General features: G+C 49.2%; 2 protein-coding genes across 2 annotated transcripts in view; one reads left to right on the forward strand and one right to left on the reverse strand.

Annotated features, from left to right (window-relative positions):
- Pebp1 (phosphatidylethanolamine binding protein 1) overlaps positions 1–10617 on the reverse strand; it is a 97875-nt gene extending 87258 nt beyond the window's left edge. Inside the window, exon 1 of the mRNA XM_051176527.1 lies at positions 10614–10617. The gene's annotated coding sequence lies outside the window, so the exon portion shown is untranslated. The remainder of the gene's footprint in view (positions 1–10613) is intronic.
- The window catches only part of Ksr2 (kinase suppressor of ras 2), a 313418-nt gene continuing 311670 nt past the window's right edge, over positions 10556–12303 (forward strand). The window contains exon 1 of the mRNA XM_051176529.1: positions 10556–11705. Coding sequence (XP_051032486.1) covers positions 11526–11705 — 180 coding nt within the window. The 5' untranslated portion in view covers positions 10556–11525. The remainder of the gene's footprint in view (positions 11706–12303) is intronic.

The raw sequence follows: 12303 nt of genomic DNA on the forward strand, positions 1-12303 counted from the left end.
CTCTCTCACCCTCCACTCCCACCTCTTTCCTCTAAGGTCCTTTGAGGGTTTAACAGCTCAACTGCTGTCCCTGCTCCTAGGCTTTCTTGCTCTCCTGGGTTGGACAATGCGCACACCCCGGAACTCTAAAGCTTAATTGCTTGGGGGAGGGGTAAATTCCCTCTTGTGATGAGCCTGCATCAGGAAATTCAGCCCTCAGTTCTCAACCTGTTATTTTGTCACACTCATAAAAGACCCTACCGGCTGGGGAAATTAATTTTTTTTTTTAATCTACCTTTTGGAGTCATTCCTTTTTCCCTCCTACTTTGATTTCAGTATCATTGTCCTGGGCTACAACCTCTGGGGTCGTTATGATTACGAAAGACAAAAGGATATTAAGAAGCCTGGCTTGTCTCAGGCTGCTTCAGCTTTGTGAACATGAAAAGCCACTGCTAACAAATGGTTAGGTTTGGACCTGTTGTACTGACTGTATACAAAGCAAGCAGCTGGCCACTGCCCCTTTATCCTCACACTGGGGGCCCAGGAGTATGAAGAAGAGAAACATAGATCTTAAGCCAGGCACAGCACATGGGAGGCGGAAGCAGGAGGATTTCCATGAGTTTGAGGCTAGCTTGGGCTACATAGTGAATTTTCTGAGCTGCAGAATAAGACATTATCTCAAATTAAAACAAACAAAAATCCTCTTCTTTTTTTTTTTTAAAATGTGTGTGTGTGTGTGTGTGTGTGTGTGTACATGCATGTTACAGTGATTGGACATGTGAAGGTCAGAGGGTAACTGTGTGGAGTGGGGTCAGTTTTCTCCTTCCACTGTGAGTTCTGGGGCTCAAACTCATCAGGCTTGCATAGCAAGTGCATTAACCCCTTAAACTATCTTGCCGCCACCCCCAGAATCTTATCAGCAAAAGGCCATATTCCCCACGCAAGGACACATGGTGGTAGAGAGATACAAATTGCTGTCACATTTCCATTGCACTGTATTAGGTTGCTACACAGCACTTCATAATACAGTAGACAGCAGGACACAAAGAACGGCCATCTGTAGACATGTCATCCCGATCCTCTGATTCCCCCCCCCCCCCCCACTGAAGAACAGAACGTGATTTTAGAAGTATGCTTTAAACACTCGCCATGCTGCAGGAAGCATGGGTAAGCCCCAAGAACTGAGTAAGTTTATTCTGATGGGGAGGTCCTTCTGTATGCTGTGAACATATGTTTCTCTTAACGGTTGGTGAATAAATGCTAACTGGCCAGTAGCCAGGCAGGAAGTATGGGCGGGGCTACCGCAGAGAGTGGGAGGGAGGGGGAGATGCCATGTAGCCACCGGAGTAACATGCATGCAATGCCCATGGAGGCCAGAAGGGGGTGTACGATCCCCTGGAACTGGAGTTACAAACAGCTGACAGTCAACTGCCAGGTGGATGCTAGGAATCGAACCCTTGTTTCTATAAGAGCAGCAGGTGTTCTCACCCACTAAGCCATCTCTTCAGCCCCGGATTTATTTAATCTTGTGTGTGTGCATGTGAGTGCAAGTCCTGATGGAGTCAGATTCCCCCTGGAGCTGGAGTGACAGGTTGTTGTGAGCCACCTAATACAGGTGCTGGGAATCAAACTCTGGTCCTCTGCAAGGACCATGTTCTTAGCTTGTAAGCCAACCTTTCAGCCCTAGCCTACTGCTGTTAGTGTCTATCCAACTGGAGCACAGGTCATACTTCCCTCCCAGTTTTGTGTAATACTCATTACATGGACATAGCACGTTCAGTTTAATCACTGATAGACAATAGGTCATTCCCACCTTTGGCTGATGTGAATAGCGTTGCTACAGACATTTCATGCACACATTTTGTTTGGTGGCAGGGAAAGACTGTGGCACCCTCTCTTAGTTAGGTGCTCATGAGTGAGACTTGATTGCAGTGTGATGGAGTTGTTCCAAGTCCCCTTGCCTGTTCTCCTTCTTGCACTGAAGCCCCTGTCTCCCACGAGTGTCCTCAGGCCCAGGTATGGGTGGTCACCCTTCACCCTTCCAAGGCTTGCTTAAGCTCATCAGGAGAACACCCAAGTTCAGGATTAAGATCTGAATTCCCACTTATTTGCTCCCTACATGGCCCAGCTCCGAGTAGAGTCTAACAGCTTGGTATTTCAGTTGTGTGTCAAAAAGTAATTGAGACTGGAGTTCTGTCCAGCCACGAAGAAGGACAAAATCCTATCATTCACAGGAAAAATGGTCAGAGCCTGAGATCCTCATGTTAAGTGAATTAGCCAGGTTTAGAAATTCAAACATCTAGCTGGTGGGCTCTCAGGATGCAGAGGCAGTCCGATCTCTGAGTTTGAGGCCAGGCTGACCCACCAAGGAAATTCCAGGACATCCAGGGCTATAAAGAGTAACCCTGTCTCACAAAAAAACAAAACAAAAACAATCTCTAGTATACAGCATCTGGATAGAGAACACACGTGTGGGTATGTACACACACACACACACACACACACACACACACACACGAGGACAATTTAGAGGAAGAAAGGGGACGAGAGGATCATGAGAAGCTAATGAGTGTGAGTACAACCACATACAAGCATAGAAATGTCATAATGAAATCGCCATTTTATTTTGGATGCTAGTTTTAAAAACAATGTGACAAGCATATGTGGTTTCAGGACTGTGGCTTTAGAATCATTTCCCCAGAACCTTGTAGAATCTCTCTGTTTCCCTTCGTCTCTCTCCCCCATCCCTCCTACCATCTCCTTTATTCCCAGACTATATTGGCCTGGCAGGTCTTATTTTATAGCTCTTTCCAATAGATCCTGACTCTGGTGCTGGTGGTTTATTGTCTATCTGCCATCCATCCTTCCTTCTTCGAGTAATAGTATCCTCCTTTTCTTTTGGAGGACCATCCAGATTTCACGCAACAAGATTTGGGTAGCAAGTGCTGTCAACCCTTTGACAGCTGACCTCACAGCACATGCCACCCCTCAGCCCTTGGCTGCCAGGCTGGCTCAGGAGACTGTAATTGATCTAAAGCAGGGCACCCACATAATTCATCCTCTAACTTTTGCTAGATGTAGTAGGAAGAGGCTCTGATACAGTTGCTAAGATTTTTGTTAGGTTCAGGTATAATGTTGCATACCTTTAATCCAACCATTAGGGAGGGAGAGGTAGGCAGATCTCTGTGAGTTCATGACCAGCTTGGACTATATATTGAGTTCCAGACCAGTCAGGGCTACACAGTGAGACCCTGTGTAAATAAAGAATTGTCTTGGTCACATCCTGAGAAAAAGCTACTCAAAAAGGTGCTCCACACAGAAGCCAGAGCTCAGAGGCCCTGTTCAGAGAGAAAGGTGTTCAGCCTTTGTGACATGCCTCCCTTGAACTTTTTCACATGATCACCTTCTGCCTACACCAGTTTGCCTTTCGTGACTGAAAAAAATTAATATTTATATCCTACACACAATGTGTCACAGCTGACCCCATGATTCATGCAAGAAATGAATTGGAAAAGCCTGGTGTGGCCTTGAACACCTTTAGCTCCAGCACTCTGGAGGCAGAGGCAGGCAAATGGATCTCTATGGATTCAAGGCCAATGTGGTCTACAGAGCAAGTTCCAGGACAGCCAGGGCTACACAGGGAAACCCTGTCACAAAAAAAAAAAAAAAAAAAAAAAAAAAAAACAATAAAATTTCCATGCTTGTGAACTATACACCATGAGCCATGAGCCTGACTGTACATCTTTTGAATTTGTTTCATTAAAAGAGAAGCAAGCACTTAAAAAAATCAATAAAATAAAGACATGGGGTGGATGCTTGCCGAAGACACAAGGCATTAAATGAAAATCTCAGTCCAAAAGTGGGTTGCCCTCTGCGAGCTGTTGGCTGTGGAGTCCCTGAGAACAGGAGAATCCCCCCATCCCAACAACACAGGCTGTGCCCTTATCCCTGGTTTCCCATTCAAACTAGATGACAAGACCCATTGCGGAACAGATGGCACACTCTGGTGTCAGGACACAGAGACATCAAGCTGGGCCTGAACTGGAAGCTTCCTCCCTGCTGGCTAGCTTTCATAGTGTTGAAGAGAGTTGTGTAGGTCTGCAGGGAAGAAGTCACCCACAATGTGAGCCCTTTTTGCTACTGTTGCAATAGTGGCCACTGTTAATGGGGCCAGACAGCTGCTTTCTGATTGAACTTGAGTCCTGCTCCACGTGAGGGAATTCAGACCTGGCACTGTGAACCTGGTCAAAAACCCATGGCTAGGGCGGTTATAAGCCCTATTGCAGAACCTGTTACTATCGCTCTGCTAAATGGACACGTTATAAAACTGACTTCTAGGTATTTGTGTTTATATCTGTAGATTAGTGCTGCCTCAGTCTTGGCCGGAGAAACATCTGTTTATAGTGGGTGGCAGTTAGCTAATGCAGAGACTGGTTGCTGGCCAGTACCCTGAGAACAAGTCGTGACATCTGTGCCGCTGCCTTCGAGGCTCAAGGAACATGGATTGAAGAGGTGGGTGGGAAAAACATAAAAGCCGGAAGGTGGCGTGCCACGGAACATTCCTTTACACTGTGTGAATGTATGTTTCTGTGGCTGGCTTAATAAGCAAACTGAGCACGATAAAGTTAGGATGGAAAGCCAAACTGCCAATAATGGGGTGAGGAAGGGTGGAGAGAGGAGTCACTGCGGGCAGATGCAGAAAGATTGGAAGGTGAACAACCCATGCTAATGAAGGTACCACCACGCGGCAGGTCATACATAAGGAATACTGGTTAATTTGAATGTAACAGTTAGTAATACGCTTGAGCTATTGGCTGAGCATTTGTAATGCATATAACCCTCAGTGTGTTTATCTGAGAGCGGCTGCAGGACAGAAAAACCCTGTCTGCCATGGCAAGGAGTGTGGGATACGATACGGCCGTTGCACACTTGAACCTATAGCAGCCGTGGTTACCTGGTTAAGACCTGTACAAGACTGGGCTCACTATGAATGGGGAACCATTCATGAGACCCCCCTTCCCAACCTGCAAAAATATCGGCAGCTCATTGTTGCTGGTGAGGAAGGCTATTTTCCACAGTGATGTAGCCACTGGTGTAGGTTACCCTTGCTCCAGTAAATATTCCCACCCCCATTTTCTTGAAAACAACCCTAATCAAACTCAGTGGGTTACACGCATAAAGATTTGGAAGTGGGAGGGAAACATATCGGGAAAAGGAAGGGTTGAGTAAGAGTGGAATGAAGGGAATAGTAACAGGTGGATGATTGTGATCAAGTGTATACATGTATAAAATTGTCCAAGAATAAATAAATTAGAAGAAAAAAAAAAACCTCCAAAAAAACTAGCAGTACTGGCTGCTTTTACAGAGGACCCAGGTTCAACTCCCAGCACCTGCTGGGTGGCTCACAACTGTTTGTAATCAGTCCTAGGGGATCCAGTGCCCTCCTCTGGTCTCTGTGGGTACTGCATGCATGCAGTGCTCACAGACAAAAGGGAGGAAGTAGGTAGGTTGTGCTGCTGACACTGCTTAACAGGAACTTTCAGTGAAGTCTCTTCTCTGTGTGCCTTTGGGGGCTGGTGGGGCGCCTCTTCTGTCCTGAGTGCTGTAACTGGAAACACTGAGCATACCACATAACTCAGAAAGCCAGCATAAAGCACTGGGCCAAAGGGGCCATTCCCGTGAACCCAGGAGATCCCAACGTAGTCAGAGTGACCCACTTGCACCAGGAATGAAGATGCAGAAGCAAAAGGTGAACTCCAGAAAAGTAGCTTTGGAACATTTTGTTTGCTCTTATCAAAGCTATTTTTAAAGGCATTTGTATTTGGGGGGTTCTGTGCATTAGCACAGGATCACAGTCCCTGTGCAGCTGCTGTTCTGATGCTATTCAATCTGAAAAACTGGTAGGAAAGAAAAAACAAAAACAAACAAAAAAACATACAAACAAAGCCAGCCTGGGAAGATTAGTACAGGCATTCAAGGGAGACAAGACGCTGGGATCTGGCTCAGTCAGAACTGTTGGGTTCGCATCCACGGAGAGAGGGCACATCTTGTCATCCCATCACTTGGAAGGTGGGGGGGGGCAGGAGGATCCAGAAGTTCAAGGTCATTCTTGACTGCAGTGTCTATTAAGTCAGTGTTGGTCCTGTGGCGCTCCAGGTGGATGGCCCTCTTGGCTCTTAATCTACCAATCCTCCCCAATTTGTGAGTCCAAGGCAATTTGGAAAAGCTTGAGGCCAGCTTATCACCCATCAAGCAGGGTAGAGTGTGTTGCTTCTGGTGCCCCAGAATTTTGACTAAACCTCAAAGGTGATGGGAAGAGGGTAAACTTCCTCTCTGGTGATGAGGTGGTCAGGCTTGTCCCTTGACCACCTGTAACTCTCAACCTCCAGCCTATACATGATAAGGTCAAGATCTTATCTAGAGGTTTCCCTGACAGGCTTATCCTGTTCCCCAGGGGCCAGGCGACAACCTCAAAGCATGCTTGGGTTTGAGCCACCCTGAACAGACTGAGCCATGGGGCTCTGGGAGCTGTGAGCTGTGGGGTGCTTCCTAGGGCTAGGATGGAAACAGGTAACAGGTACATGGGAGGTCATCACTCTGTGCCTTAACCCTGACACAGGTCCGAGATCTTTCTTTCTTTCTTTTTTTTTTTTTTTTGAGACAGGGTTTCTCTGTGTAGCTTTGGAGCCTATCCTGAAACTCCATGGATCAGGCTGGCCTTGAACTCACAGAGATTTATCTGCCTCTGCCTCCCCAGTGTTGGGATAAAAGGTGTACACCACCACCACCTGGCTCTGGGTTCCCAGATCTTTAGATCTCTAACGATTCCTTGTGTGCCTCTTGGGTCAGCAGGTGGGTGGCTGGCAGGACACAGCGGGGCAGCCGATACTCTGTGCCCATCAGTTCTCAGACAGAATGGTCCCTTTCTTACCCAGCCCTGCACAAGATGGAGAGCAGGCAAGGAAGGAGCTATCCACTCCTACCTGGAGCCCGCTGCAGACTCCTGAACCATCTGGGTTCTACAACCTCCGCTATATAGTAAGCTACGGGGACCCTGGAGAGAAGGGATGGGGCACGGAGGGAGAAGATTTCTACTGACTCTACCCACCACCCACTAGTTAGGACTGCAGACCAGGGCATGGCTAGCAAGACTCTCCAGGAAGACTAGAGAGACAGCTTGGGCTGTGAGGGGAAGGGTGATGCCCAGAGCAACCATAGGGATGCTTGTGAACACGGCCTCAGGCCCCTCAGCATGGGCATCATCACTCTGTGGGACTAGGTACCTGGAAGCAGGTGTGTCATTGTCTCCCATGCTCACGCCAGATTCCTCTCCACTGTCTACTTTCCATGGGCTGCGTCTAATGGCAGAGTCAGAGCACATGGTACTTGACGGCTAGAGGGATTCTGAAAGAGGACTTCAGGACCGACAAGATGGCTCAGGGGTAAAGGTGCTTGCCCCAAACCCTGATGACCTGAGTTGCATCCCCGGGGACCTGCATGGTTGAAAGAAAGGACTACGTCTTACATAGACACACAGCCCATATGTGCACACCTGTGCATGCACACACACGTAAATAAGTACAGATAATATATAAAGATTAATAAAAATTTAAAAGTCAATTCTGAAAAAAGAGCATTTCTCCTATAGAGAGGTGGCATCCATAATGTGGGTTGTTTTCAAACAGGACAAAGATGCGCTCATAGTTGCCTGCCAATTGATGACTTATGATTATTTTTGTCGTCTATGCTTCAGTAGAAATATATTTGATGACAAGTAGAGAAGCCATTTTGGAACGATATCAAATTCACTCCCACCATCACTATGGACTCCTGCTAAACTCCTTTAAGAGATCTGTGGGTGGCCGGGGAGTGGTGGCGCACGCCTTTAATCCCAACCCTCGGGAGGTGGAGGCAGGAGGATCTCTGTGGGTTTGAGGACAGCCTGGTCTATAGATTGAGTTCCAGGACAGGCTCTAAAGCTGCACAGAGACACCCTGTCTTAGAAAAACAAAACAAAACAAACAAACAAACAAATGAAAAAACAGAGATCTGTAGAAGACACTGGGACCAGAAAGGCCACATTTCAGGGTTCCAGAGACAGGAGAATTTAAGTGCATGATCTGAAAATAGCATTTTTCTAGCTTGGCATAACTGGCAGATTTAGATACACCACAGGGCAAATGGCTGAGAAGCCACTTAGAAAGTTCAAAAAACAAAACAAAACAAAAAAACAAAACAAAACAAAAAACCCCCAAAAACAAACAAACAAACAAAAAAAACAAAAACAGTTTTCAAAAGTCTTGCTATCCTTCCCAGGGGTCAGGGCAGAGGAGCAGGGAGAGGAGCTTTTGAAAATAAGGAAGGCGGTGTCACATTTGAAACAGAAACACACCCTTCATCCAGCTCAGCCAATGGAGCTGTAGTTATACCCCATTTCTCTTCCGGGTCAGGCAGTGTCATTTAGATTATATATGTCTCATACACAGTATCTGGCATAAAAGAGAAATTCAACAAGGCTCACTAAGAATTAGGATCATTGAAAACCAAGAGAAACATAGTCACTAGAAAAAGCCTCGTAGGCAGACAGGCGCTGAAGTCAGAGAAGGTTGGAAGGTAACAGATATTAGTAAGTTCAAGGGAAACGGGGAAAAAAAAAAAAAAAACGGAGAAAAAAGGAAGGGAGACAACTTTGTGGTCCAGCACGACTCTAGAGACTTCATTGTGCTTAAAACTGATTGCCTGACCTCATTATGGATAAAGAAGGTTTTGCATGTGTGGCGTTAGGTAAAGGGTTCTGTCACTGAACAGCACACACACCCAGCCCAGCGGAAATGTGGAACATCGTGGTGGTTCAACTCTGTGTGAATTCTAAAGCCCATGGCTCAAGTCTTAAAACAATCAGTTTGATCCAACTTGGCTGCCAGTGGTGTGCATTTTCTTCCCGCCTCAGGTGGCTCTCTCTAGGGATGGCCGACTTCAGTATTGCTTCTGATTCCCACACTTCTCCTAGCGCTGCTTCCTAGAATCTCAGGGATGGGAGAAGAGGATGCCGTTTGCTAATGTATTCTCTCCCCAAGGGGATTTTACTATGTTGCCAGGCTGACCTCAAAGCCCTTTGTTCCAGTAGTTCTCCCGCCTCAGCCTCCCAAGGGGCTGGGCTTCAGGTACACACATGCCACGCCAGGCTACTCATTACTGAAAACACAGCCTGTGGGCAGTTCATTAGGGATACTATCGGATCTGTCAGTCAAAGATGGCAGACCTGCTTGAGACGACATTTGACGTCACCCTGAATGACCAGGAAAAAAGTGAGAGAGAAGAGAATTAGGGTGCAGTGTGGTCTGGGTAGAGTTTGTACAGAGAACACTAACTTAATCCGGAGTTGCTGTAGCTCCCTGGAATGAGCCAGAGAGTAAATATTTTAGCCATGCCAACTCTGATGCAACCACTGGCTTTACAGAAGGAGCCGTGCACCGTGCAAATGGGTGGTGGTAATTGTGAGGTTGCAGCCTCCCCAGCTGTCCATGTGTTATCCTGATGGATGCTGTTCTCCTAATAAAGCCCCTTGGGGGTAATTCATCTTAGTTCCTGTCTATCTAAACTATAAATTTTTTTTGGGGGGGCAGGGTCTGACTATGTAGCCCTGGCTGGCCTGTAATTCACTATATAGACCAGCCGGACTCGAACTCCCCGAGATCCACCTGCCTCTGCCTCTTTAGTGCTGGGATTAAAGGCGGGCACCATCACACACAGTTAAGAAGAAAGGCTGTCTTTTATTAATTTATAACAGACGGGTGGAGAGTACTTCAGCGAGTATGGACACGTAAGTTCAATTCCTGGAACCCATGGTGGAAAGAGAATTGAGTTGACAAGGTGTCATCTGACTTCATAGGCACGCTGCGGTCCTCGCGCCTCCCCCCTCTCGCTCACTATCAATTAATAAAAAGCGTATCTGTAACAGAGGCACTGCAGTAAAACTTTATTAACTGTGAATTTCTTCTATTTCTCCCCTTTCTTGCCACGAAGCATCCTTCCCCGCCCTCAACATCTTTAAAATGTACACGGGTGTCCTTTACTCCTTTACCCTGGGCGGCTGACAAAGGGTAGGGTTGGTAGCTGGGGTTAAGACTCCACAGGCCCTTGTGGGACAAGGTGGCAATTGCCAGCAAGGCAAAACCTCCAGTCTCTCTACAAATGGACTCTAGCTAGATCAGGCCCAGGTAGTCGTCATCCCCATATCCGCCCCAACTCAGGGAAGCCCATTAAGGTCTGCCCCCCCATCCCCCACCCCGCACCCAAGCCACGAGAAGACACCCGCAAAGCCAGGCGGGGCGCGCACAGACTCGGAGCTCAGCAAGCCCGGCGCGCACCTGCTCCCGGGCCCCCGCGCACCTGCTGAGCTGCGCTCCGGCCTCGTCTCGCGAGATCCAGGCTGGCGTAGTGGCCCCCACCCCCACCCCGGCCACCAAGTACCTCTCCCCGCCCCCGGGCCCGGCCTCCCCGCCACCTCGGGGACCAGCCCGCCTCCCCCTTCCCACCCCCCACCGCATCGTAGCGGCTGCGCTCAGCACGCGAGCCCCTCAGTCCCGAGGGACCCCGCCTCCCAGGCTGGAGGGTGGCCCTGCGGGCAGGTGCACGCGCCGCCTGCCGCCAGCGGGTCCCAGGCGCGCCCGGGGTGGGGGGACCCGGGGACCGGCTGCGCGCACGGCGCTTCTCGGCGCTACATCCCTCGCTCCGCTCCCCACCCCGCCCTGTGATTGACAGGCAAGATGTCGGTGTGGAGCGAGGCAGGAGCCGTCACCCCTGGAGCCCGGCGGCGGCAGCAGCGGCGGCGACAGCGGCGGCAGCAGCGACAGTGGCGGCAGCAGCAGCAGCGTTGTCGCGGGGAGCAGACCGCAGCCAGCCGCAGTGGGCGCCGCATCCGCGCCAGTCGTGCGCACAGCATCCTGAGAGCGCGCTGAGCGCGGGGACCCGCGGACCATGCCGTGTCACCGCGACCGGGAGGGGGGCAGGCGCGCTCCTTTTTGACATAAAAGCCAGCCGGCCAAATAGATTTATATACGTATAATTCCGCCCTTCACGGAGCCGGTGTGCGAAGCGTGAGCTCTATTTCCCTCTGCCTCCTCCTTCCACTCCTCCTCCTCCCCTTCCTCCTCCTCGCCCTCCTCCTCTTTCTCCTCCTCCTAAGTGTACAGACTGCACCCTACCACCTGGTTGGCTTCTGACAAACGGGCATCTCTCCCTTTTTAGGGACCAGAGACACAGAGAAAGAGAGAGGAGAGAGACAAGGGACATCCTAATGCAGACTGCCTGATACTCCCCCCCAGAAAATAATAATAAATTTTGGCTCTTGTCCCCTCCTCCAACCCCCACCCCCTCAAGCTTGTGTGAGATGTTGGGTTTCTTCAGGAGACACTGCTGAGAAGTCGCAGTGGTTGGAGAGGCGTAGGGGGGTGGGCTCCCTCTACCTCCACTCCCTCCCTCCCCCTTTTTTTCTTTCTGGGAGGAGGTGGAGGAGGAGGGGAAGGGGGGTTGCAGAGCAAGCGATGGATGAGGAAAACATGACGAAAAGCGAGGAACAGCAACCTCTGAGTTTGCAAAAAGCCTTGCAGCAGTGCGAGCTGGTTCAGAACATGATAGACCTGAGCATCTCCAATCTGGAAGGGCTAAGGACGAAGTGTGCAGCTTCCAACGACCTCACGCAGAAGGAGATCAGGACCCTGGAGGTAGGTGCTGCCTGGGATGGGATGGAGGGGGGGGGCAATCCTTCCTTCCCTTCCCCTTCTCCAGTCCGTCCCCATCCCTTTGGGGTTCTGTTTGTTGAGGGAGGGCCCTGGGAAGGGAAGGCTAAAGCAGGTGGGCACGAATGAGGCGCTATGATTTTTCACCTGGCGAAGCCAGCGCGGATGTCCCTTCCCAGTGCGGCTGTTGTCTGCTCGGCCGGGTGGCGGTGGTAGCAGTAATAATTGCTGTTCTGTATTTATTATTATGGGTTGTAGCTGTTGCCATGATTATTATTTTTCCTGTGAAAGGAGGAAGTTCTTTACTTTTATTATTATTATTTTCTTGTTCTTTTCTTCTTCTTCTTTTTTTTTTTTTTCCGTTTGGGGGTTTGTTTATGTGCCACAGGGGGCTAGTCTGCTGGTGACACATTAAGGCGCTGCAGGGAACCCACGTGACCTTGTGCGTTCTGCAGGTGGTCAAAGGTGGTTTTGACTGGTTTGATGGGGCTGCCTGAATGGAAAAGACTCGACCCTTTGCTCTGTGTCTTACTCCTCACCCCCATGGACACCTTAGGAAACCAGATGCATTTGAAAAATAAAT

Source organism: Phodopus roborovskii, unplaced genomic scaffold (genome assembly GCF_943737965.1).
Source record: "Phodopus roborovskii unplaced genomic scaffold, PHOROB, whole genome shotgun sequence".
In the NCBI taxonomy this organism is placed as follows: Eukaryota; Metazoa; Chordata; class Mammalia; order Rodentia; family Cricetidae; genus Phodopus; species Phodopus roborovskii.